The sequence below is a fragment of the Catharus ustulatus genome, chromosome 3, assembly GCF_009819885.2.
Source record: "Catharus ustulatus isolate bCatUst1 chromosome 3, bCatUst1.pri.v2, whole genome shotgun sequence".
Taxonomy (NCBI): domain Eukaryota; kingdom Metazoa; phylum Chordata; class Aves; order Passeriformes; family Turdidae; genus Catharus; species Catharus ustulatus.
In genome coordinates, this window is record NC_046223.1 from 38,481,783 (window position 1) to 38,509,422 (window position 27,640).

Genomic DNA, 27,640 nt, shown 5'->3' on the forward strand with positions numbered 1-27,640 from the left:
TTTTCTATGTCTCTTCTCCCACTGCTTCTTAATCAAACTTGGTTCTGCAACAAACTTCATCCAGGAGAAAGGATATGCCAGCCTCCATCACGACAAACTAAAGGTTACAGCATCAAATGAAGATTCAAGAGTTAATCCATTGTTCTTTGAATTTACTAGGTGCCTAGTTTGAAGTAGTGTAAAGATAGAAACATTCAAACTGCATTTGTTTCCTTCATATAAGAAGCTTTCTGAAAACCAGGAAAAAAATAACTTCTTATGCTTTATGCAGTTTTTAGAGAACTATGTCAGGAAGTAGAGGTAATGTATTGCACCATTCAAACAGACAAGTAAATCCCCATTAACTCACCCCTCCTCCTGAGGATCTGGAAGAGTCCAAGGCCAGCCTAGAAATTAGGCTTCCCAGTCAGTGCACTATGCTACAGCTCTGCCAGCACAGGGAACGAGTACAGTGGATAAATCATTTACTGCCAGCCTCTGGAAACCACAGGGGAAAAAAAAAAAGGGAAAAAAAAAGGGAAAAAAAAATGGAAAAAAAAAAAGAAAAAAATAAATAAATAAAAATAAAAACCATTTCATGAAATTACAGTGTTAATGCTTCTTGTCTGCCAATCTGCCTAGCTATCATCACCTACACCACCCATTATGTCCTTGTCCATTCCAGAGGTTCGAGGATTACCATTTACTCTTTCCCCAAAAGAGACCAAGTTAATCTTCCTTCCAGGAGTAAAGAGCCCTGCCTCCACTCAGGGACAGAATAAAGGGCATGAGGAGAAATAGTATTTAATTTAGACCACAGGAAAGTTCAGATTCTGGAAAGCTTTAGACATTTAAGGGGCAACAACTTCCAGTTTCTCCTTTGCAAAGTTCTTGCTTGTCCTTGGTGTTACCTCCTCTCCAATCATGGCCAGCCAGGTTCAGCACTGACCATGACCACTGCTTGTAGAAGCAGCTGTAGAGCACAGAACAAGGATAAGGGAATTACAGTGCCCTTTCCCCAAAAATAAAGTTAATTTTTAAAATTAAGTTCCTCAACAGATAACACAATGTTGAATAACATAATGTTGTCTGAAGAAGACTGCCCAGATTACTCTGTTTGCCACTGTATGCACTGAGACCTTCATGAAAACCAATCTGCAAAAGCAAACTATCCAAGAAAGCACGCGTGTATTCCAAACCAGCACCACATGAAGTGCAGAACTCTAGAAAAATACAGCTTTCCATTTAACATTTCCCTTCCCTGCACTTATATCTCTCAATGCAAGGTAGGTAACAAAATCAATTCCCCACTTCCTCTGTGGATATACAAGAGACCAGGCACTTTACTGAAAAAAATTGGAAAGAAAATGTGGGGAAGAATTTATCTGTCAAATGTAAACAAACTCAGGTATATAATAAAAAAATACAGAAGAAAACCAGAAACAACTACAAAGGACTTTTTTAAAAAAACAGGATTAAAGCAATCTCCACTCATTGCCCAACTCAATTTTAAATTATCAAAGCATGTCAGACCTTGCTTTCTTTGGTTTTGACAGTAAATCAGCTATCTGATGAAAGTAGGGCAACGATACTAACAAAGATTTCCTATATTCAACACAGTAACTGCTTAACATCATAAAGCCAGCTCAAAGAGACTTTTCTCAAAACTCTGTTCCCTTCTTAATTACCTTTTTACTGTTGACTTGACCATTTATACCAGATTTCCAAATTGAGCTTAGACAATTCTTACATTTCTTGTATGAAAACCATCATGAGACTCTGAGAAACATTTCATACCTTCCTCACACAGTCATGGAAAACGAAGACAAATGGTGACTTTGCCTTCTTCAGTGGTCCATGTGCAGGTAGTGATTACAGAAATTCAAGTTCTGCTGGGGTCCCTCCCTGATGCCCACCTCTGGTTTTACACAGGGTTCAAGACTTCAAACAAACTTCCACTGATGATGTTGACAGTAGTTCTTCCATTGACTTCAGCTGGGAATAAATTGGTTCTTACTGAGCAGGCTAACTGTTGAGTATCTTCATCCTTACAGTTTCTCAATTTTATCAACTACTACAGGATTCAGAAACTAATTGGAATAAAACACTTTTACTGAGTTAAGGAAAAAAAGAAAACCAAGAAGAAAGCCTTGTTGACCTCCATATGTTTATTTTTTAAACAATTTACAAATAAAAATGTTATATTTATCCAAGGAAACACATTTAATACTTTAGTCTTTAACAAGCTATACAAATGAGAACCATCACACTCAATAGTTCAAGGACTATTCAGGGTAGGCATGCATGTGTCTGTATCACATGAAGCGAGTCCAATTCCTGACACCAGGGTTCTGATCTTCTTACTTCTTCAGAGCTGGTCAGCTGCTAAATGATTTAACACAAATAGTTACTGGATCACAATAAAATGAAAGAAAGCCCATTTCAAATCACGTAAGTGACCTCAATATGTCTGGTCCAGGTGTCAGGCCACAGAGCCTTACCGATTAGTTTTCTTCTCCAAAAGCCAGTCGGGACAGATTTTCTCCCCTTGCTTACTGATGTGGCATCCATACATGTGCTTATACAATACAGTGAAACACCTTAAGTACAGATGTAATACAACAGTAATTACAAATCACAGAGACAGATAAACAGACAAACAAAAATCAACTCTAAACACATTCTTGCACTTCAAACAACAAAAGTAAACAAACCCATGCATTACAGTTCAAAGAAATTTTGTTTTAGTTCTTCTGCAAGTCTCCATTTCCTCAGTTCTACGTTCTGCTGTTCTTGAACTTGTCTCAGCAGCTGGGCTACTCATGGTGTTACTGACACAAACTGGGTGAGCTGGAAATCACCCAGGAATGGTCAAAGAATAAAAGCCCCCAAAATGAAGAAGACGCACGCATTATAAACGAGATTCCATTTTAATAGCAGAGTGTAGAAAAGAAATTGGCAAAAAAATCACATGAAAAAACATTTTACACAATTATTTATGTACAGAATAAAGTATGTGACTGCCTTCCAATGATTTACGTTCACTTTAGTCAAGTCTTACCACAGAATGCAAAATACACCCAACACGCTCAGCTGTAAGAAAAACAAACAAAAAACATATACATAATCCCAGCTCTGGCTCCTCAAATATTGGGACTGGCTGGGTTTACTTCAACCCACTGGGCTTTCTGCTATGCTTTCAGTAATTACTGAATTCATTGTAGCTTGCAAACTATTGTCAGGAGCTTCTGTTTGCTCAGTCTTCTTACTCTGGATGGTGCACATTCCCTTGCCTCCTGAGCCACCCACCCTCCCATGTGTTTCTTTGAGCCCAGGCATTAAAGTTTCCACACACCCAGAAGCCTGACCTTCTGTGCTGCCTCTGTCACAACTCAGTGACAGCATTTCACCAGCACCACCTTTGCTCTCCTTCACTTGCACAAGTATCTCAGAGGTGGGAGAAATGCCCTGCATTTCTAGAACTGGCATGACCACTTCCGTAGTGTCACTATTTGAGGTCTGTGATCCAGGCTGCAGCATAGGTTTCTGAGAAATCCGTGTGCAAATTTTATCTTCACAACTACCAGAATTCAAGGTAGCAAAATCAGTAATCTCAGTTTCATTCGCTGTTCTTTCAATGTCCAGTTTTTTAAGCTTACTGGACTCCAGCCTAATGGACGCAGTATTTTCTAGTTTTGTGACTTCTTCTGTATTTTCCTTTGAAAGTCCTGCTGAAAGGATGCTGAAACGTTCATGTTTTACCTTACTGTCTCCCAAACTGAAATCAGTGCTTTTCATATCAAGCTCTGCTTTCTGGGAGGGAGTCTTCATGTGTTTCACATCCTCCGACGGTCTCTTGAGAAGAAAATTATCTAATCTTGCATCAGATCCAGTGTATCCTAATGACTTTTCCTCATTTTCAGCTACTAATTCTAGACTGGATCTGAGTTCAACAATGTTTGAGCAGGTATTGACTAACCGTTCATCTCCCTGCTTCTGGGTTTGGTTATCCAACACTTTATGGCCTGAAGTTTTAGGTTGAACTTTTTCTTGAGCTTTTAATAGGGTACTTCTAGTTTCTGTCTGTCCCTCTGTCAATTCTGAAGCATTAACCTCATTAGAACCAGATTTTATTTCTGGATTTGGAGTATTTGATAGAACCCAACCACTTCCAGAATGAGTTGTGACTACCTGTTCCTTTCCATTACATTTCTGGGGCACTCTGGAAGTGCCCCAATTTAAGTCTGGACTATCAGTTTCTGAGTGAGTTCTACAATTATCATTTAACTTTTCCTCTACCAAATGGGAATTTCCCAAACTTTGAATTTCATTCTGTGTCTCAGGTAACAAAGTCTTTGGGTGTAGGCTATGCTTAGGCTTTACTGCTTTTATTTCCCAGTCTTTCGTCTTTGTGTCTTTCTCCAAGGTACCAGGAAAATTTGTGTTTGTAACTGGAGTTTTATTTCCATCTTCCTGTCCAACCTTCTCTTGGACCTCAGTTTTCTGTAGATGACAGAATTCCATACTGCCTGACTGCTCTCCACCTCCTGTATCAACGAGTCCAATTTCTGCAGGCATCTGGATACCAGAAACAGGGTTCTTTTCTGGTAATTCTGTGACCAACATTTCTGATAGGTGAGGCTGAAGTGATTTCTTGTTCATTTCAGCCTGATTTTCAACAGGAACCAAACTCCCTGTCACTTGATTATTACATTGTGAGGAATCCACATTCTCAGAATCCTCTTTCAACGAGGATGAGCTACTATTTGTTCTGTGATTCGCAGGTAAGTCTGCAGATTTTGTTATGTTAGGGTTTTCTCCATTTGGAAGCGCAGAACTTGCAAGCTTGCTGTCAGCTGAAGCCTTTCCACCACTACTGTAGAAAATATCATAGAGATCTTTAGCATTGGCTGTGGCCAAGCAAGAATTTCGTTTCTCTATCTTTTTTGCTTGTTCACTGAAAGCAGTTGAAGGTGGTGGTGGTCTCACAGGCGTTGCCAACATTGTCTGTTCACTTTCAGACACACCTGGAGCTACTTCATCTGCAGGGATGACAGCTGCCGGCTGGATTGCTGGTGGAGGACGGGGTGGAGGTAGTTTATCTACAGTCTGAGAAGATTCATTTTTCTCTGCTGCTTTCAAATCCTCCTCTGAGCCTTTTAAAATTACTTCTTCTCCTCCAAAAGCTTTTGATATGATATCTGGAGGCAATAAAAGATCTGCACTTGTTTCTTTTACCACTGGCAGTGGTTTGGTGGTAGTTCCAGAGGATTTTATGGATAAAAAGGTGTTCAAAGGTGGTGGTTTACTAACTGTTGCAGTATTAGACTTCCTGAAAATCATGGTGGGGACTGGTAGATTGGGGAGGATTTTTGTTGGTGTCGGTGTGGAAACAACTGGTATCCATGGGCTAGCGTGTGGAATAACAGTTTTCCCAGACAGTTTGATTTCAATGGGCTTGATATGGGATTTCACAGACTGACACTTGTTCTCCTCCTTGTTTCCTTCTGTATTCTCTTCCTTTGGAACAGCTCCTGGGGTTTTATCCTCTCTCTCAGTCTTTTTCCAGCTGAATTTCCCAAAGGAGGTCTGGTTTGGTGATTCTTTTTTAGATTCCTCTTTCTTTTCTTCCTTCTTCTCCTCTGTCTTCTCTTCCTTCTTTAGCTTTACTGTGATACCCATTTTTCGCCCAGAAGAATCTGTTTTGCCTTGAGTTTCATTATTCCCTTCTCCAGACTCTGGGATGCTCTTTACTTCCTCCTTCTTTATTATTTTTGGGGTTTTCTCATCCTTCTCTTCCTTTTGTTTCTCAACCAGTTTCCGTTTCAGCTCATTTTGCCGCCTGCGCTCTGTTTCCAGAACTACGGCCAATCCAGCTTGACGGTCTAGGTTTCTCCTCTCTTCATAGAGTGGGTTTTCATCTATGTATTTCTGTGGAAATAAATAGCAACATTTTAGCCACTGTTTCCATGGAAAATAAATAAATAAATGCAGCTCTGACTATTTTGACTCATTCAGTAAATGCCATCTAAGAAAACCGGGAACTTTTTCCTACCAAGAAACTGAGGTACTACAAACTGCTTGCAATAGTGCTGTCACTTTACAGTAGACACTGTTTCAGTTTCATGCAGATAAAATATCTCTATGTACTGATATAGTGCGAAGTTCTGCTTATCTAGTACAGTAGAATGTAGTGAAGATAAACAAATACATATAGTCCAAGGAGTTAAATGTCATTCTTCAGGAAAGGAAGACAGAACAAGCAGAAGCTAATGCAGGGAATGTCTCTTTCTTAGTGCACCAGTTACCAACCTTATATTTCTCATTGTGGGGATGACTTTTCACATGCTGCTCTGCTGAGATTTGATCTCCAAAAAATTCATGACAGAGCTGGCAATAATATCCAGTGATGGGAATCAAAAACTCAGAGCCTGAAAAGGCCAAAGAAAATTATCAGAGAAACAAACTTAACAAATGCCAAGCTCTTAACAAAGTTGGTCAAAGAACAACAGGAAAACCTCCAGTAATGTTCTTTTCAGAACAGCTAATGCTGCTCTCCTTACAGTTACATTATAGGAACCACCACTACCAGGAACAAACATGGAAAGTGAAGAAGTTTATTGCTATGGTTCAAGATTTAAGTGCTCTCCATTGTATTAAGGTAATCAAGTATTCAAGCAGGTTAACATTTCCTACAGTCTTGATCTATTTTCCATCTTTCTGGTATAGTCTGCTCAAATACTAAACACCTGGTTTATAAACAGAACAGTAATATTTTCCTTGAAGTTCAGCAAGATTGCATCCTTGTGCCTATAGAACCTGCTACAGTTACCTACAACACTGTAGATTCTTCTTTAGTGGGCTCTACTAGAAATATGTAACAGATTAATAAAATGAGTTTATCACTGGCAAGCTTTTTAGACACTCATATTTTAAACCCTATATTAATTTTCAACTCAGTTACAGCTCCTTCCATATGTCTGTCGCAGATTCTCTGTATCTGCACTACAAGTATACTCATCAGTCAATTTTCAGGGAGACCTCTGCTAAAAATGTTCTGAATGGAGAAGTCTACTACAAGACTGTGTGGAATACTGTGCAAGATCTATCCACAACTCTTGTGGTCATGCTCTAAATTCTAATACATTGGAAAAAAATTACTTCAGAAGTACAGTGAAAGACAACTGATATTCAAAATAAAAAACTAATCTCTAAAAAGAAGGGAAGGAACCACTACACTCTTGCTTCACGACCTCTTCTACAAGAACAGCCAAGAAACTAGCCTTTTTCCTAATAATATAGTATCTATATGTGCTCCTATACCAAGGGAAAGTTTTGAAAATTCCTTTCTCTGAGCAAGTGGAATCTGCTGGAGGGCAAAGAGGGATGATAGCAGAGTTAATAAAAATTAACATACCTTTGGCAGGAACCGTTATCTTATCAATGCGTTTTATGGAGTCTTGTTTGGTCTCACTCTGGGTCTTCGAAGCCCAAGGTCTGTTGTAAGGATCCAGGGTCTATTTGCACAGTGACAGAGGTATATAGGCTCATATATTACACTAGCAAGGCAAGTACACTTGTCTTTTTCCTTTTTAATATCCTTTTAGAACACTGAACATTAAAATCAAGGTGCAAATATTTACAAGAACTAATTCTCCTCTCTTTTCCCTCCCATTTTGCAATTTACAATGACAAAATCTGTGAAAAGTGTAGAATGTAAATGACTGTGAAGAACAGGTAAACACGTGAAACACAAGCAGCAAACCCGTGCAAACTGAGCACAGGCCCCATTTACACTATTTAGAATACACCAGTAGCTGTACAACTGCTCAAGTCCAATATTAGGGGAAAAGAATTTGATAGGGTACTTATTGGGTTTGTTATTACTTCAGGTTCTCTTGTAAAATGTAGCTCTGTGAAGTATGTTTTAGTGTTGATATTCATAGCAATATGAAATGCGCTTAGTGAAGGAAGCCTGCAACATACCTGTCTGTGTTTCTTATTGTGCATGTGTGTGAAAAAGTCAAACATGGTTCCGCAGATGGTATTGCAGTCTTTGCACCAGTGGTTCCCTGCATCATAATATTCATAAATATTGGCCAACTGGAAAGGATGTTTGGAGGACTGTGAAGAGGATTCTGCTGGCTTCGGACTTCTACCTCTCGATTTTTCATTAGTAGTTTTTGATTCCTAAATTGAACAGAAGGAAACACTTCTCTAAGACAAGGCAGGACAGACAAAATGCTCTAGAACTCAGAACCTGCCTCCAGCAGAAGCCATACACACCAAAAAAAAAAAATATATCACCTGCTTTTCAGCGCCCAGGTTAATTCCACTGTTTCAGAGAGCTGGTACTGCCGACTAAGATGCTGCGTGGCTGCAGTGAAGAGTTTCCAATAATGGTCCCAGATGTAATGGCTGGATGGTTGCAGGTAATCAGGGAACCAAATTAACAAATTCCCTGTGGCATGCACCCTTCCCACTTTATTGGTTTCACATAACAGTTCCAATTTACCATACTAGCCAAACAGCGCCCAGAAGACCTCAAATGGCTCCCCTAGAGGCATTCAGAAGTTACTGTAAAAGTAGTTTGGATGAAAGCAGAATGGAAAAGGAAGCAAAAATCAGTTGACTAAAAGTATTTAGCTCCATCGGTTTTAGCAGATTATTTGAGTGTTCCTGAATTCTCCAGAAAACTTGTTGCTTAATAATAAAAGAAGGACAGTGTTTTGTTAATTACCTAAGCATATAAGGTGAAGGATCTTGTGATCTAAATGTGAAGTTTGCACTTACATTGATCTGTACAGAAAGACACCATAAAGTGATATACAGACATTTCAGGACTCTATCCAAAATTAATACTAAACTAACACGGTAGCAAAACAAGTATTATCTGAAATATACCATGAATGAGCCCTGCTGGTAATGTAGATTACAATAGTACTAGATGTATTTTTGAGTTCTGTGTTACATTTTCAATGGCATAAAGTCCATCATGTCATCATTTTGCATGACAGTCTGGAAAGAACAGCATGTTAATTTAGCAGACTCAAGTTGGTTGCATGATTTCCAAGTCATTCACTACCAGCACAGAACAAATTTATTCAAGCAGATTCAAAATTGTCAAATAACATCTGCCTTACTTTAAATTCCTTAACACCACCCCCCACAACATGCATTGTAAATCAAAGAATGAAGAGACAGCCAGGCCACAATGCACCCCACAGATATCCATATCCCAATATAATCTAGTTCTTGATAGCAGAATAAGAAGTGACCCAATGAATATTTGCACGTATTCTGTCAGCAAGAACATAGTAGACATTCTCTAGGACAATGAGATCAACTTATGATCTGCAGAAGGTGCATGGAAGGATTTTCACAATGTCACACAAGCATCAATGTTTATGTTCTTTACAGACATACACTATAAAAATACTATCTCAATTAGAACTTTAAAAAGATTATGCTTCTCAGATATACAGGTGACAGCTCACTCTAACTCCAGTTTGTGCGTTACTCCAGCTCAAAGCTGCCTTTATAATGTGCTACCATTTAGAGCCCAGACAGGGTGATCTGTTTGTCTAGCACAGCAACGTTGGCTTCACCTCTGCACTGACTGTGTAACTCGACCACACAGACACAGGGTCAGCAGCAAGGGACCACAAGATACCTTGCAAATAAGCAGAAAGGCAAAGGTTTTTGCCCTTAAGTTGCCAGAGTCAACCAATCTCACTGTTTAAAGGCCTGCACCATCTCTCTTTTCATGAAAAAAAAGTTAACAATCAGAACTCAACGTGAATTTTAGAGGCCGAAGACCATGCCCTATGTGCCTCCATATGTATGAAAATATTAAATGTTCCTGTCCAGAACTCACAATTTTCCATGTTAAAATAAGGAACTATGAAAAGGCGATCAAGTCATTACAAGTGTGGACAACACAGACAATGTAAATTAAAATAAAATATATTCACACATGCCGTATCTCAGGGAAAAAAACCAATATAACTTAAAGCAATGTAGGACATAACAAACATTTTTGCCTATTTAGTCTTATGAAGAGGCGACTGAAGCAAATTATTTGTTAAAGTGGACAATAAACTTCAGAGATGTTTCAAGAAGTAACAAAAAAACAAAAGCAAGCCTTTAAATTAAAGGTACTTAGTGAGCTCTCAGACCACAATAAGCATAAGGAAAATTTTACAGGATAAGCAGATTTAAGTGACTTTGTAGGAAATACGGAATCACAACATGGGTAAGGTTGGAAGGGACCACAGTGAATCATCTGGTCCAACCTCTGTGCTCAAGCAGGGTCTTCCCAGAGCACATGGCACAGGATTGTGTACAGATAGTACTGGAATATCTTCAGCGAGGAAGACTCCACAACCTCTCTGGGCAATCTGTTACAGTGCTCAGTCACCCACACGGTAAAGAAGTTTTTCCTCACATTCAGCTGGAACTTCCTGTGCATTGGTTTCTGCCCACTGCCACTTGTCCTATTGCTCAGCACCACTGAGAAGAATCTGGCTCCATGCTTCTGACATTCTCCCTTCAGAAAAACTGATGAGGTGCCCTCTCAGTTTTCCTTATACCTCTTACCCTACTAACATTTCCTCCCTGCAAAAAAATATATATGCTAAGATCTACAGAAAATTTATCTACAATTTCTCATTAGCTATTTCTGCTACATATTTGAATAAATATCTGAAAAGCAGGATAACTGATTTCCTGAATACAAGCATAACCTTTCAGATGGTAGTAGCAGTAGTATCCATCCTACTTTCAAAGTAAAACTATCTTCTGGCATGCAGTAAGCCTGTTATGGTACATCCAGCACAGTAGTACATACCATGTCAGAGAGACCATACTGATGTATACTGACATTTCTTAAGAGAGAACACATGTACATAAAAAACACGTTATGCTGACCATCATCTTTAAGTCTTGTGATTTGTTACTATCATTACCCAGTGAGAAGACCAACATGTTCCCAACTTTCAGAGAGCTTTGCTGCTATAAACACTCCTCCCTGAAAGGCCATGACAGAAATTTTGTACAGAAAAAAAAAGTCTGTCCTCCTGGTATGGTATTGAGATCAAACAGCTACACACACTCATGATACTGTTCAATTCAACCAACACCTCAGCAAAATCAAGATAAAAAATAGTAAGTGGTGCTGAACTGCACAAAACCTGAGGGATGCTATATACACTGATACATTGACTCTCACCTGCATGCACCATCAAAGCCAGTGTACGAGATGTGGTAACAAATGATATCAAATGATCCTTTAGTAAATGTCTGGGACCAGTTGTCTCCCCCGTGCCCTTTTCTCTTAGTGGGAAAATCATTAGCACACAAACTGTAAGACTTTACCTTGTTGGAGGATGATGTTTTCTCTACACCTTTAGCATTTTCTGACTTGCTGCTCTTTTCCGAGGAATCTTTCGTTTCCACAGATGGTTTCCGGGGCTTTTCAAATATGTTAATCCCCAGGATTTGTGCTACTTTATCAAGCTCAGACTGCTTCTTGTCAGCCGCATCAGATTCTTTATGCAGCTCTGCAATCTCCTTCATAATATTCTCTTGTAGTCTGTTCACCTCAACCAACAATGGGTCTTTGTGTCCATCCTTCTCACGACGTTTTTTCCTCAACATCTCTCCTGAGCCAATCAAGGAAGCAGAAGAGTCAGAAATGCACCAGGAAAACTTTAGATCTGTACAATAATTTCAGCAACAAGTAAAATACTAATATAAAATTTTATGGTTAAATCTTCACTATAATGTTGAAAGGATGGAACTGATTCTCAGGTAGAGCATCATTAAATCTGCATGATGTGCCTGTACAAGGATTACCATAACACACATCCTAAGAGAGGCACTATAATCCTCCAGACTATCAATTTAATAATCATTATCTCTCTGTGTGACCAAACAAGCAAAAGTTAAATTGCATATTCTAACCTGAAAGTATCATTTTCCAAAGGTGAGGGAATTAAGTATTTACTCGGACCAAACAAGATTTAAAGACACAAAAAATTAGCTCTCTTGACAGAGGACTTTTCCATCTCCAGATAAGATGCATAGAAAATTGAAAGGCACAATAACATTTTCAGTTACTATTTCTCACTTCTTCTAAAGAAGCACTAAAATGCATAAAGTACAATTCCTTCAGCTTGTCAAGGCAAGAAGATGCAAGAGCAACTGCTTGCTCAAATTTTGATGCAATTGATCTTAATACAGTAACTAGGTCACTGTTTTCTCAAGAGTTGTGCATTGCCAGGAGTATGAAAATACATTACAGACTGTTATTATTTTGGTCCTCCTTATCCTGTTAGATACCAAGACTTGTGACACATTCCATGGGGGAGAAAAAAGAAGCAGGGGCTGGGGGAATGGGTAATGCACTTTACCTTGCTGTTTACGAAGCCTGTCCAATTCAGTCTTGAGATAGTAAAGCTTCTTCTGCCGTGCTTCTCGATCATTCTTCAGTTTTTCTCTCTCTTCTATCACCTAAATAAATTGGAAGGTGTCTGGAGTTTCTTCTCTTCCCAACATAAGTTAAACAGTCTTGCAAGAATGACAGGAAGACCTCCAGACACAGAACACTGTTCGTTATTCCCAAAATGCACTTGAGTATTTTAACACAATAAATACACCTCTCTCTCTGTATCTGAAAGTAACTACCATGTGGTCATGCTTCAACCCAGTTTGTGGGCAATTTTTTTTTTTTTGGGCAGCGTATTTCTCTAAACTGCTGTCTGTTGCACCACTTCCATAGGCCCTTAGGCTCAGCTGACTATCTTCTACAGGGCTAATCAAGATCAATGTCAAATGGTTGTTCAAAATTCATGCAGTATTTGTACAGCTAGCATGGTCCATCAGCCTTAACAGTCCTTCACCTTGCCTCCTCCTTTGACTCTGGCCCATTTTAGCTATTAGTTAGTTGCTTCAAATTGACATGAAACATCAGGATGAAATTTGTTTCTTGCTCACTAGGGTAAACCATGGCATCAGGAGTTCACAAATCCTTTTCTCACTGGTTTTCACTGATTCTCAGAGAAGGAAACAAAGCAATATGCTAAAATGAAACCTGAAAGGTTCTTTCAGTTTCTTTTTCAGCTTCATTTTTCCAGAGACAAATCCCAATTTTTTTACCTTCAAAAGGCTCTTAAAACTTACTACAGACTCCTCCCTTCACAAACAAGACAATCACTTTTACTACAGCACTATCACTGTTGGCACAATCCCTGAATCCTTCTTGAAGCAGTTCTACCAACACAGTTAAGCAACATCTTAAACACTGCAAGGCATTTTTTTATTATTATTATTTTGGTTTTGCATGCTGTTTTTTTTTATCATCAAAGCATCACTCTCTCCTTCTGAGTTTTCTGCAGCATAGGAGCATCAAGTGGAGCATGAGAATTTTCATACTCCAACCCATCCCAGCAAAAACCCAATGGACTAAACCCAAATGAAAAATTTCTGTAGTGCACACAAAGCCTTAGAAGTTCTACCAAGATGCACAGATGAGCTACCAGGATATGTCAGGGCAGGAGAAAACCATATACCTTTAGCCAATATAACTCTTCTAAAAGTATTAAATTTCATTAAGAACAAAATTTCAGCTGTGTCAGCTGAAGAAATTACTATTCCTGCAAGCAGTGGAAGCTCACTTATTTGCTGATGTAGCACTTCATACAAGTGAAGAAAAGGCTCTTATAATAAAAAAGCATACTGCAGCCTCAGTAGCTAAAGAGAGTTTGAAAGAAAAATGAATATTTCACCAAGGTCTTTAGTCACAGGAAAAGTGGCAACAGTTTCAAACTAAAAGAGGCTAGATTTAAACTAGATATATAAGAAGTATTTTTTTACAATGAGGATGGTGAGGTGTGGAAACAGGTTGCCCATAGAGGTTGTGGACTCTCCAGCCCTGAAGCGTTCAACACCAGGCTGGATAGCACTCTGAGTAACCTGGTGCAGTGGAACATGTCCCTGTCTATGGCAGTGGGGTTGGAACTAGATGATTTTTAATTGTGCCCACATACCCAAATAATTCTATGCCCTTATTTTAACAACAAAGACCAAGTGGACACCAGCCTTAAAATGTAAATAACTTTTGTGAATCTTCCAGTTCTTTGACAGTTGTGTAACTACAGCTTCCTATTTTAAAATACATTCTTCCCTACTACTCTCTAATTATTGTAAAAACCAAGATAATTAGAAGTGGAAAACATTAACATGCATGACCTGAGCTGGTGTCAGAGCCTCCAAGGAGAGTTTTCCCTAAATTCTTCTTGTGTCGTGATTTTTGTTAAGAGAATTAATATAAACGTAGAGGAAAGATTGTATGTGATGATGAAATAAGATATTCTTTAGTATGTATTTAAGAATGTCTAATACAGGTATAGCCTGGTGTCATAGTACCAAGGTATACACGGTATTTTGTACAATGTAGCATGTTCAGATGGAGCTTCCTGTGTTTCAGTTTGTGCCACCGGACATCAGTAAAATTTTCTTTTCTTTATTTTCTTTACACTGTTGCTTCAGATTTTTATGTATCTCCAGATATCTTCAGGTATTTCAGTATCTAAATCTCAGCAGAATAAAGCCAAGCTGTGGCAACCATGTGCTTTCTCTTTAAGATTTTGGCTGATCCAAAGAAATTCAACTTTGTTTTTGATTTCGTCTCTTCTGCCATAGTCAATGGCATACAACTTTGGGAGATTTAAAATGCATTTTTTGTAAATGTCACAGATTAATACAGACAAATGCTTAGAAATCTTTAACAGAAGTAAACTAGGTCAAACTATTTTTAAACTGGAGCAACTCAGAAAAAAAAAAAATGCACCAGAAAACTTCCACCCCACCAATCATACAACCCAACACATTTTGAAGTATCAGAATACCTAACATACCTTCTGCTTTTGAGCTGCCCGATTTTTTTCATCTGATATCCTTTCTGTGGTATTTTTGAGAGGGTGTGACGACAGTCGAAGGGGTGCTTTGGAATGAGAAGGAGTGGTAGGGACTTGAACAAGCACAGAACCATCTCTTTTTACATCAGGGACATCCTTTCCCAGAGAGACTGTCTCGATCACCCGGAGATTGGGACGCGTGGGGTTCGCTGACATGGCCATAGTAAGAAGACCATGAGCTTCTGGTAGCGTAGGATTAGGCTGCTGGGCAGGGGGGTACATGGGCCAGCCAGGGGCTGCATATGCCATATAGTGCCCATATGCATCGTATCCTGGAGGAGCCATTGTGGGAGGGGGATAGTTTTGGGGCATTTGAGCGGCAGTGTAGTGGGAATAGTTGGGAATTTGGTATTGGGCAACAGAAGTAGGTGTAGGTGGCAAACTAGGAGTTGGTGGAATTGCAGGAATGAGAGAGACAGAAGGAAGAGGCTGTTCTGGCATGTGTGGAGGTATCTCCTGTCCCACTGGCTTGTTCTTAGCATACTCTGATGTCTGAAGAGAGGACAAATCTTTAGACTGCTGGAAAGAGCCTGGAGGTGAGGCTGAACGCTGCTGGCCGGACTCAGGAGAACGGGTGTCACTGCGGCTGCGGCGCAGCTCCCAAGCATCCAGTCTGCGAGTTTCCGAAGAGCGACGATCCGGAGAACGAGACGCAAGCTTTTTGCCATGAAGGCGCTCCTGGGTACGAACAGCCAGTTTTCCAATTTCAGCAACACCAATGTCAAGTCCTATGGTTTTGAGTAAGTCGTGGATCTTTGCATACTCTGCATTTGGCTCTTCTAAAGGATCCGTCTTGACAGCTGGAGCAGGAGAAGGAGGCGGGCTCATTTTCTGTATTATCATCTCATTGCCACAACTCTCTGGAGGCTTCTCTATGGGGAGAGATTCCATTTTGGTCTCCTCATCCTCATCACCATAAAGAAACTTCTCTTCATCCTCAATGTCAGGAAAGCTACGCCTCCTCTTCTCCTGAGCACTGACAGAATCAGCCATCATGCCCAGAATTCGGGAGAAACCACTGCCATCCTGACTGGCTCTCTCGTGAGGCAGCAGGAAGTCACTATGGCGATCAGTGGGCTCTGACTTGGGTTCTACTTTTTCTTTGTGACTTAAGAAGTTTCCAAACTTCTCTTCAAACGTCAAAGTTTGGTCTTTGGGAGGCCCAGAGAGTGGGTTCCACTCATATAAATCTTCACACAACTCCTGGTTTGCAGACTCCACAAGACAGCCTTTGTTAAACCGTTTGAGAAAGCTTTCCACTTCAGAGGCAAAAGGAGCTATGTTGTTGCTCTGGGGCAAAGAAGACTGACTAGAAAGAGGAAGATCTTTGCTGGGGGCTGGACTGCTTGAAAAGCCCTCGGGCTGAAAGAGAGAAGATAGTATTTATTTCTAAGGCACTATGCACCTCACAGAACAAAGGAACATGTTCATTTCTCCTTGAACTCACAGCTGAATAAAAGTGTTAGAAGAGACAATATACAGTTGAAAGAGAACACAGCAGATTACAAACCAAGTCGCCTGATGATTCTGGAATGCCATTTCCAACAATGAATGCTTATCTCAGAGAACACACAAAATCACAAGTATATTTCACAAATTTTTTGCTAGCATAAGAACTGAAATTTTTAAATTGGAACCCTGTTACATAATTTGGGACACACTTTGAGTTTAGTCATGGTCACACAGGATTTCAATACCTTAATTCGGGTAAAAACTACTGCATTGGGGTTATTCTCAGCCACTTCTTCAGATATTCATAATTAATGCCATATTAAATACCATTTCCAGTAACAGGTATGGAACGGGATCCCCAATATTGGAGCACTCCTGAGATAAATATGTCACTGTAAAACCAACAGGCAAATCAAAGTGATGTGTTAAAACACAAAAAGTCAGTTTATCACAGTAGTCACTTATCTGTCCATTGCTCTAATTTTGAGACTCAATTGGTATAGGTTTGGCACAAATTAAGTAGGGCTGAACCCAGCCTATAGTCCAAAGTTAAAAAAATAAGGAAATTTAGAAGTTGTTTTCAGACAGATGTACTGAGGGTGCATTAAGGCAGCTCTCTAAGTCTATAAAGAAACAAGAAAGAGACACTGTGACAGGGGAAGAGCTTCAATCAATATCCTGACAACCTGGAACACTATGAGAGCCAGCTTTTCTATGAAAGCTGCCCCAGATCTCTGCATCCTGGGTTGAATTTCCACAAAGACATTTTATTCAGTCTCAGATTACAGATATATAGATATATATACAATTCCTGATTAAATGCCATAACCATTTAAAGTTTCTAATGCACTGTAGACTTACACAGCCCTGCAGAAAGATACCTGTCCTCTTAAAGACAGTGAAAGATCTGGCTTTTCTATTTTGGAAATCAAACTAAAATTCTGTATCATGAAGCAACTGTTTTGGAAAGTAGAAGCACATAGACAGACACAGAGAGACCAAACCTGAACAGCAGACTCTGCTTCCATCTCTACTCGTTTCTTCAAAATAGATTTTTTGGGCATGGGTGGGATTTCTTCAGGCCTATATGTATACCGAGGCTCAGAAGTCTGTAATGTGTTAGTCAAGCCAGGGATTGCGATGCCTGAAACATCATGATTCAAGTTTCTACTGCGCTCTTCTTCTTCTCTTTTCCTCCTTGCTCGGTCAAGCTCTCGGAATTCTTCATTCAGGTATGACGGGCTCAGGCTTCTACTACGGCTGCGGCTTCGTCTGCGATAATTTCGTGTTCCTGATGAGAAACCCTGATGCTCTCCACTCACACCATGCATCTTCTCATCCTTTTCATACCGTGGACGCTTTATTTCTCGTCCCCTCTCCTCTGCCCTCAGTGGGTAGGGGGATCTCCTCAGTTTGTCACCATCTCTGTCAGACCCACGAGGCAGCTCCTCCCGACGGCCATAGTGTGGACTGTAATCTGAACGGTGGAGGAAAACATCTCGGTTGCGGTAGTCTTCATCGTGCCTTGGAATGAAGGGACTTGAAGGCTGATCTTCATGTGCTGGGTATCTCTCAAGGCCTCGAGGACATGTGAGTCCCCTTGTGAATATTGGACCATCAGCCATATCATCCCTGTGTAAGAGAAACACAGAACAGAAGTACTTGAATCAGAATAAAGTCTTACTCCTACTCAAGGGTAAGAAATTTTCAAACCAGTTTCAAAATTACATCTCCCTCATTAAACAGAACCAACATTTTATGTACTTAAAAGGCAGGATAGAGAGGGAGACTAATTTTTAATGGTACTGTACATCCCTCCCAGGAAGCTACCTGCAAACACAGTGACACAAACAATTTAACTCGTACTGAGGAATAAGAGCCTTGAAAAATTGATAGGATGGATTCGTTTCTGTGAATGTGAGAGACTACACGTTTTAAAAAAAACCTTTACTATCATATTTCAGACCACAATCCCTTTCCTCGCCTCTCCCAGTAAGATGCCAAGGTCAGATTTCCTATGAATTATTCAAGGTATAATTCAGTTTCACACTAGCAAATGCAACCAGATCCTCTTTTTATCTTCAGCTGTGGACAAGGACCACAAATTCTATCAACATTTTTTTTTGCAACAGATATGCAGACAGCACTGCCACTAATAACATGAACCCCATAACTAAAAAAGGCACAGTTTCTGCTATCTATAAACCAGGGAGATTAAGTGTAATGGTACCATTCTTCTGTGTCAGCCCCTGTACTATTAGACACAGTGGATGTGCAACTATCACAACACCAGAATAACCAGCTGCTTCTTGTGGAGTATCTACTTTTGAATGTGTTCCTACAGATATCTGCAATTAGGGGTACTGTTTTAACTAAGGTCTTTTTCTCTATGGCTAAAAACTTCTGTTACCTTTGTTTAGATAAGGCAGAAACAAATCAAACCACTTTAAAAGTTACCATCTGCCAGTTTTACTCACTGATACTTCAAAATCTAGCAAGATCGTCCAAGAAAGAAAATGTGTTCCCCAAGTGACATCAATGAGACAGAAGACTCTTTCCTGAGTGAATCAATCTGAGATAAACTATGTATAATGGCCTGAATCCACAAAAATCACCTCCTTCTACTCAAAAAGGTCCCTCCATATATTTGAGAAGGGACAAATCAAGTCATGCCAGAAAACATCTTCAAAAAATCTGCAAATAAATTATAGCCCCAATTTTTCACAACGGACTAAAGAATAACAGAGATGCACAGACAAGGTCTTTTTCTTGGGTATTTTCACAGTTTACAGATGCACATTTAAGAACAAAATCATCACAAAACTCCACTTTACCTTGCATCATTGCAAAGCATTAATTAGATACTTTACCAGTCCAACACATCTTATAAAACAAATATGGTATGCACCTGTACCCATTGTATCACATGGTATCTTTCCAGTTTTCAGTAAACTACACATATCCACCTCCTCCAAAAACACGAAAATATCCAAAAACAGCTAAATTAAATTCCATAAATAAATGTTGTTTCCACAACCTACATAAAGGTATGTCTATTCCCAGTGGCATGTGTTCTGAGAGCCTGCTGAACCTGTACAAGCTGCATGAACACACCTGCTGGAGTAACAGATGTGTTTCCCCATATACCTTCAGCTGATTTTTGTGCAAATAAAATTATTTAGGTGCACATCTGGCTGCTGTCACCTACAATTCAAACACTCCGCAGTGACAAAGCAGAGGAATTTTTAATCATCCTTTGGAAAGAAAGGAACAGCAAACCTAATATATTTACAACTAGCAAGATATTCCAAATACACTCTGAACAGCTAAAATGCAGCTAAAACCTCAAAATTAAATACAGGTGTGTGAAAAAATTATTACTTGCCTTAAAGGATTGTTTGAAACCTGTTCTCTGTGTGTACAGTCTAATAAATTTACGTCCCTCTTAATTGATTTGGATGCTTTCAGTCAGTGATGTCCACTATTGGGTTACTGCATCCCTGACTGAGGATACCAGGTGGTACCACTGTGAACATCCCAATTCTTTCACCAACACAGAATCCATGAATCACTGGAATTTGCTGTTTCAGAGATGGGAAACAGACCACAGGCTACACACACATGATGCCTCAGAGACCTACCACTAGTGTAAGGCAATTTACTTTTTGGTGTGTTTATTCACACACACAGAAATAGAAATAAATAGTGGTATTCTGCTGTCAGCAATCAGCAGGACTCCACTTTAACACACAGTTTTTGAACAGGGAGTCAGATGAGTTGTTCATATTCAAGCCAACTGTTACTCTTGATATTATGCCAAAAAACGCTATTTCAGAACACAGCTTAATGCAGACCAAGTCTCTGAAGTGATTTGGTCTATCTTTTGTGTTAACCTCAGATGAAAGGATTGATGGGATGCTCTCTGTATCTTGTGCCAGCTCAGATAGTAGTAGAATGTCTTAAAAATACTGAGAGCTGGAGAGATGGAAGACAGGGAGAGAGAAAAATATTTATTTTTCACTTTGACAGACTGAGATTCTGGAAGACAAAAAACCACTCATTGGTCCAAGCAGGAGACTGAAGCTGCTTAGGTGACCTTGAAGACCCAGACCAGAAGCATTCAGTGTGCCTATTTAGACATGTGCAGAGGACCAGCCAGCCTAGAAACTTGGAGCAAATTCTTACAAAGGTTTTAGGACAGACCTGCACATGAACATGCACCCTGAGAAAGTCTCCTTGGCCCTCCTGAAAATCCAATGCTGCAGGAGACTCTAAAAGTCTCCCGGATTTCTCTCCGTTGGTATTTTATTTCCTTTACAGACTAATGAACCTCTCTACCATCCCAAGGCCCTAGAAATTACAGAGAATAATGTGTCAAAGTGATTGCTTGAAATAATCAAAGAGTATTTAGCAAAAAAAGTTGAGAATAACTAAATTCAGAATTATTTGCTCCAATTACTTCAAAATTTGAAGAGAGACATCTTCAGGAAACACTTTTTTATTTTTCCTTTTTTTTTATTAGAACGAGAATGCACTACATGCCAAATAAAAACATGATATGAGCTGTATCAATAAGGACCATTTTACAGCCCAGTGACAGATATAAAAATCAATGTCCTGCTACCAGGGCAGCCTCTCAGAGAGGAGAAAAATACTTGATGCAAAATACCTGATAAACAATGAATGTCCTTAACCAAATACTAAGTGTCTTTTGAAAACAAATAAAAAGGCTAGCAGTGGAGAAACTTAGAATTCAGAAGTAGTACCTAGATGATTTAAGAAAAGCTAACAGGTGACTTGGTTGTCACATACTTTAAGTTTCTGGACAATGGGTATCACTCAGAAAAGTGCAGCTAGCACAGATTAGACAAAAAAAAAAAAAAAAAAGGAAATATAACAACATGAAGTTCTTGCATACTTACACTACAAATACAAGGAAGTCACTTAAAGATTAAAGTCTACATGGTCTCACTTTATCTTCTTCTCATTCTAACTCATCTGTCACTTTTAAACCTTCTCTGGAGTCTATTCTTACCATTCTTTTTTGCATCTACGGGCTCTGTAATACAGAAGTCAACTTTTGTGATTTCTCACTCTTACATTAAGTAAACTCTGCTATACCTGATTTACTTCTAACCATGCATCAGCACCACAGAACAGGTTAAATGTAAAATCTCACCTGAGAACATGAAACAATGGGACAAACACCACCACCCCCTGCCCCCAAATGTTCCTAATTTGCCAGAGAAGTACCAGCTCCTGACACATCACTTCCTTTTCCTTCTGACCACTGTACTCCCCCTGAGCATACATACTCATTTTATTTAGAAGTTTCCAGATTGCACAGGGGATTTACAAATCAAACACTGATGCCAGGAGAACTGAGGTAAAGGGATAAAAGTGACAGTACTAAAAACCAAACTCTCATTTGGTTTTCTGTATCTGCTGAAACTTAACTTTACACCTGAGAAAGACAGGAAATTCATTTATTCAGCTAACTTCCCTCTCTGTCATTTTTTTTAACAGTTGCTGATATTTGCATCAAAAATGGAAGTGGTAATGGTTTTTTTTCTGTGTTAGATGCTTGTCCCTGATCTGAAAGTGCAGCTGTATGCTCCAGGGCACAAACTATGCCATCTTTAATGTTGCAATTTAAAACAAAGAGAATTATTTGCAGTTTTCTGATTTTCTTTCTTTTGCCAGATTATACCGGCTCTCCTACTGAAGGCAAAGAGTTCCAAATTGCATCTACTAAAATTTATACTTCACTGTTCACAGCAGTATTTTTAACACAAAATAATTCTCTCCATTAACTGCTTCTCTCCAATTTCAGTCAAGAATTCTAACACTTCCTTTATAATGTATGAGACTGACTATGTTCTCTTCCGTAAGGTTTTTAAAGTCAAAATAACAATCTCCTTCAAGCTGCTCTAGAGTTTTCTTCTAGACTAGTCTCAAAAATCAGGAAAGTAGACAATTCCTCCCAATAAATGAGGAAGTTGAAGGTTTACACTTACACTAAACAACCTTCCTTTCAGTAAAGACTAGGTAGGTTCATAAGAAACAGAAGTTGGCTGAAGTAGTGAAATGTCAAATGAAGTGCCTCCATATGACACCCCATCCTTAAGGGGAAGGAAGCACTGCAGGGATTGACATCACACTCCCTCCTACAATATATGATGTGCACACTTAGTTTATATGGAGTTTATATGGAGTTTAGAAGCAGCTGACAAAAACTAGAGAAGAAATATCTGTTCAGAGTTACACAGTCACTTTTATTCAGGAATTCCCTGCACCACAACTTGCCAGAGGCTGGGGGAATACTCCCAACATGCTGACCCTAATTCCCTAGGCATTCAGTGGGCTAATGAGATGGCTGGTCTCACCCAGTAGAGCCATTCCCACACTGTCTCACCCACGTGAATGCTCACCTGTGGAGGACCATACCTGTCACTCAGGTTATCAATTGGTGAGCCCAGTCTATCAGGCAGCCTCCTTCGCTCCGGTGTGCCAGTGCAATACCGGTCATTACCAACAGTAATCCGCAAACTGTGCTCCAGTGAAGACTCAGAGCGGAGACTCGGTGAACGCCTCTGTAAATTGAAGAAAGAGCGCAAACCCATCAATCAGAGGATTTTAATCTCAGCTACAGAAAGGAAAGTGATTCTGCTCTGCTTAATAAATTCAACTTGGGGAGATGGATCAATTAAAAAATCAAACTAGAAGAACAACTGTTCCAAATACTTCAATTCTATTTAGTTACTAACGAAAGGGGAGAGTATTGACTGCATTTAATTTCTCATCCCAGGTGCTAATAACATGCTCTATATTTAAATTATCTATAAATTTTCAACTCAGAAACACATTTCATAAAGCACCATTTTGGAATATGTAAAACCAAAGAGAAAGTCACAACATCCCAAATTTACTGTTGTTCTCCTTTCTTTGTAGAGAAAAAGCAGCTAAATAAATGTTGCATAAAAACCAGTGCCAGGAATTTCTTAATAAAATGTCTGGATTTCTGGCCCTTTACAACTTTAGTAACAACATGAACCAAAGTATAAACCAGTGTAAACAAAGATTTTCCTAGCAGTGATGTTTTTAACAGTTTTAACAGTTTCATGCTGCTTTCAGCAGATAAACACAACACAATATTAAAAACAGTAATGCCACTAGAAACACCTTCTATAGGTGTCTAAAATTCCCATTACATTATTTATCACTGATAGAGATAAACCAGAATAAACTAAAACAAATTGCCTCTGAAAAATCTACGGCAGAGAAGACCTCAGTTCATTATCTCTCACAGACCTTCCTTTTCACACATACACAGTATACAAAGCACCATCACTGGTAAGTTATGCTTAACTAGTTACGCCTCACATTATTCTAAAATATAGCACTGGAATACAGAAATGATCAGAGTTAGGGGGAGTTCCATAAAAACCAGATGAGACTGCCTAAAGACAGAGATACTTGATTTGCGTTTTTAAAGCAACACAATATAGATTCTGCTTAACACGAAGCAATGAACCAGCTTCAGTTCTGCCAAACCAGTCATGCACTGCACACCAATTTGACTGCTGAAAACTGCAGTAGCAAGCAGCAGGTGTACTGAATTGTCTGCATCCACCCTGAGAACAGACAGCAGGTTCAGCTCAATCCTCCAAGAGATCAAAAGAACAGTACATAATCTCCAACAAAACCAAAATAATTCCCTTACAAATTTACCTAACAAAGTTCACTTGCAGTACAAATCTATTGTGCATATAGCTTTACTCTAAGGTAACGTATTAGTGATTTCTGTTTTGTTCCATTAAGCTGAATCCCAGAATTTATCAAAAGACACTAATTACTTTTTAAGACAAATTGCCTTGTCCAGCACAGTATGATCCCGCAACAGCCTGGCTGAGATACAACATATTCAAGGTGGATGTATCTCATACAAACACACTCTGAAGGCTCACTTGGGCCCACTGTAACAGTGAATTTTGAGGGCTGCCTCAAGAAATTAACATCTTTAAAGCCATCTTCTTGTCATCAAAACTGTGGGCATAGAGATGACAATCGCCTCCACTGAAGACAGGGAAGTGATGATTACATCTCAGAACAAACTCTGGGCAAAGGAAAGAAATAGTTTACACTAAGAATGTTTGGGATGTTTGGATTGTTTATGATTAACTTATACAAATTGCCCAGAGACAGTAGTTAGGGTAGTAAATATTTGAACTTTATGATTTTTAATACCTTTTTTTTTAACTGGAGAAATTCCAGTTTTAAAAGGTTTTTGTATCTGGAGCACTGAACACCACCAGTAGTCATAGCTATATGTGCACTGCACTGTATTTTTGTCCCTTCCTGTTCTGTCACCTAAACCACAGTTACCACTGCCATATTACTGAACAGGTTGCATACCTGCTTGTCATTTCTCCATTCTTTGTTGACCCCACATGCTCCAGTCCTCTAATCTCAGCCAATTTTCTTACAAGAAAGCAAAGAAGCTAAAACAAAACCTTTAAAAAGAACAAGCACGCAGGTCAGCAGGGATAAATAAAAGCAGCACGTGTCAGCCTTGCAAGAACAATTAAAAAAAAAGTCTGCCAAAATCTCTCACTGTAAAGCCCTGACCTTCTTCTCCATTACATTTATCAGTACTCGCCCCAAACCTCTGCTGTCACTCCATGTTCTTCCAATCACCACAAAGCTTTCCTCAGCTATTAAGGAACTAATGCCATCCCTACTTTCAACATCCGATACATGGTTCCACGGCCAGCATCCCAGTTATGCACAACAAAATGTGCACTGACTGATGCTGTAACCTGGAAATGTATGTACTCCATCTCACAAATAATAATAATTTTTGAAAAAAAATCACAACAAAAAACCAAACCAAACAATGCTCTGTTTGCCTGTCTGTTAACATCTCTAAGGTTGCTGCTTTCATACTCCAATTAATATGGAGGATAGAGACAATAACCTGTACTCAAATATTTTCTCCATTTCAACCCAATACCCTTATCCCATCAGTGCCTTCATTCTACATCTGCATCTCCCACCCCTATGCACATATTCCCCTCTTTCAAGTCCTCTTTCCTTGCTGCAACTTAAATTTCTCTTCCTCAGGCTTCTGGATTCACATCCTTTCAGTGACAGCTCCAAAATCCCACCAATATACTGGTGCAACTCTCCACATCTGCACATTCCGTATTCTCAAGCTTCTGAAGAGACAGAGTCTTAAGTCATAAAACCCTAAAAATTTAATTCAAACTTTACCCTAACCAGTCATGATAACCCAACATATCTGCTATCTGCTACATTTCCATCATATTTAGTTCCACTCTTTGGAATGCCTAAGCACAGGGAGAGGGCAGAATATACTGCAAAGCATGAGGAAAAAGCAAGCACACTGCTCTTTCCAACTGTATGCATGCTGGATTGAATGAGCATGCCTGGAACACCCCAGTACGAAAATCTCTTCTTTCACGGTAATACAAACGCACCATGAACTTTTTACACACCACACAGCTCAGAGTCAACAGACAAAACAATCACTGCATCAAGGAGCAGCGAGACAAAACCTAAGTGAGCGAAACCCACTCAAGCAAAAACAACAACAACAACAAAAGTCTTCACGCTTTGATTTATTACGAAGGTGTCTGCATCCAAGATGCCATGCACTGCAGATGCCAAAACAGAGCTTCACATGCCCAAATCAGACTTTGCCAAGACAAAGTGGGAAGACTGAACACCCTGTGCACAGCTCCAGCTACAAAGCAGTGCCTACCAAAGAACACCTCTGACAGATATAAATCAGTAACAGCCCTCTTTGTACGCACGCCGTGACAGCAGGAAGAATTCAGACAAAGTGCTCATTCAACATGCTATCTGAAAAGTTATTCCCATAAGTTAAACGATATTTATGCACTAACACAACCCAATGTGTTAAATGGAGGAAAACGACTAGTTACATCCCTCTGCCTTAGCGAAAAGACAGCATCATCTTTGAACCTTCTCTAAAATGGCTCTAGTCAGTAAGACAAATAAAAATGCAATGGAAACTAGTGGGAAAACATGACTTAAAATGGAAATCAATATTGTCTTTTCCCATTTGGCTCTCTAGGGTATGGGGGGGAAACTGCCGCTCTCCCCCGCACAGGGAGAGCATGGGGCCGGTGTAATTTTGCAAGGACCTCGCCACGCCAAGTTTGGGGCTCTGACAACCCCCGGGCGAGGGGGCAGGACCCGCACCGAGCCCCCTCAGTGCACGGCAGTATTTACCCGGCTGCTGCCGCCGTCTCCGTGCTCGCTGCTCCGGCGGCCTCGGGGCCCGCCGAGCCCCGCTCCTCCCGGCGGCGATGACAACCTCCGGCTGCGGTGCGGCGACGGGGACCGGCGGCAGGGCCCGCGGTGGCCCGATGGGGAGCGGTGGCGGCGGAGCGGCGGCGGACGGGGCGAAGCGGAGCGCGGCGGCGAGGCGGCGGCGCAAGCGGCGGCGGGCATCGGCGGGGGAGGGCGGCCGTGGCCTGGCCCCGGCCCCGATGTGCTGAAGCGGGAGGCACGGGACGCCGACGAGCCGCCCTCCTTCAGCCGGTGGGAGGAGGAGGAGGACGAGGACGAGGACGAGGGGCCGGAGCGGCCGCTGCCGGAGCGGTACATGATGGCGCCAGTGGCCCGGGGGTCCCGCGGCTCCTCCGGAGCGGCCCCCCCGCCCCCGGCGTGCGCGCTCCCCGCCGCCCTGCGCGCTCCCGAGCCGGGCGGGGGAGGTGGGAGCCCGCGCGGGGGGGCGGTGCCTGGGGACGCCCGCACAAAATGGCGGCGGCCGGCGGCCCGTCACGTGTGGTAGGGAGGGAGCCGGGAGCTGCCGCTGGGTCCGGCCGTGCGGCGCCTCTTTGCCTCTCTCCGCGCTTCGGGCCCCGGCGGCCGTGACTGGGGCACGCTCGGCTTTCGTGTTTTGGCTTTTTTGTTATTGTTTGCTTGCTTGCTTTTGTTTCCCCCTCTACACGCACACACGCCCTGTGCTGTGGAGCTGGTCCGTACGGGTGTTGTCTTCAAGCACAAACGCGTTAGACAGCGATCTGTGCCTGCTCGACCAGGCGGTGCTGAGGCCGAGCCTCCAGCTCGGAGAAGTCCTGAAGCAATTTGCGTGCTCTCGGCTGCCGGGAGCAGGGATGGCAGGGTAGGAAATGGCTCCCGCCTCCTCCCTGTCCTACCTGCGGCGGGGCGGGGGCTGC

At 40.8% G+C, this 27,640-nt stretch overlaps 1 protein-coding gene across 3 annotated transcripts; it reads right to left on the reverse strand.

Annotated features, from left to right (window-relative positions):
• Positions 1–401: 401 nt before the first annotated feature.
• Positions 402–27,120, reverse strand: ZNF318 (zinc finger protein 318). Of its 3 annotated transcripts, none has more exons than XR_004417322.1 (11): positions 26,688–27,120; positions 22,857–23,002; positions 17,414–18,041; positions 14,898–16,319; positions 12,393–12,492; positions 11,356–11,642; positions 7,966–8,169; positions 7,397–7,496; positions 6,292–6,410; positions 1,777–5,910; positions 402–477 (listed from the first exon to the last, which is right to left on the reverse strand). XR_004417322.1 is itself a non-coding variant. In XM_033054286.2 (10 exons), exons 1-10 carry the CDS (start codon positions 27,063–27,065, stop codon positions 3,151–3,153), a joined length of 6,144 nt encoding a protein of 2,047 aa, XP_032910177.1. In that variant the 5' UTR covers positions 27,066–27,120; the 3' UTR covers positions 516–3,150. The 3 variants fall into 3 exon arrangements, 1 of the variants encoding a protein (XP_032910177.1); XR_004417323.2 differs by lacking the exon at positions 402–477 and having other exon boundaries at positions 516–2,364; positions 2,481–5,910; XM_033054286.2 differs by lacking the exon at positions 402–477 and having other exon boundaries at positions 516–5,910.
• Positions 27,121–27,640: the final 520 nt, after the last annotated feature.

Excerpts from the sequence above, each read along its gene's own strand:
- ZNF318 (XM_033054286.2), bottom strand. The coding sequence starts at position 27,065 with ATGTACCGCTCCGGCAGCGGCCGCTCCGGCCCCTCGTCCTCGTCCTCG. Across the intron at positions 11,643-12,392 it reads CAGGCTTCGTAAACAGCAAG|GAGAGATGTTGAGGAAAAAA; the intron begins GTAAAGTGCATT and ends TGATTGGCTCAG. Across the intron at positions 6,411-7,396 it reads GATAACGGTTCCTGCCAAAG|GCTCTGAGTTTTTGATTCCC; the intron begins GTATGTTAATTT and ends TGGCCTTTTCAG.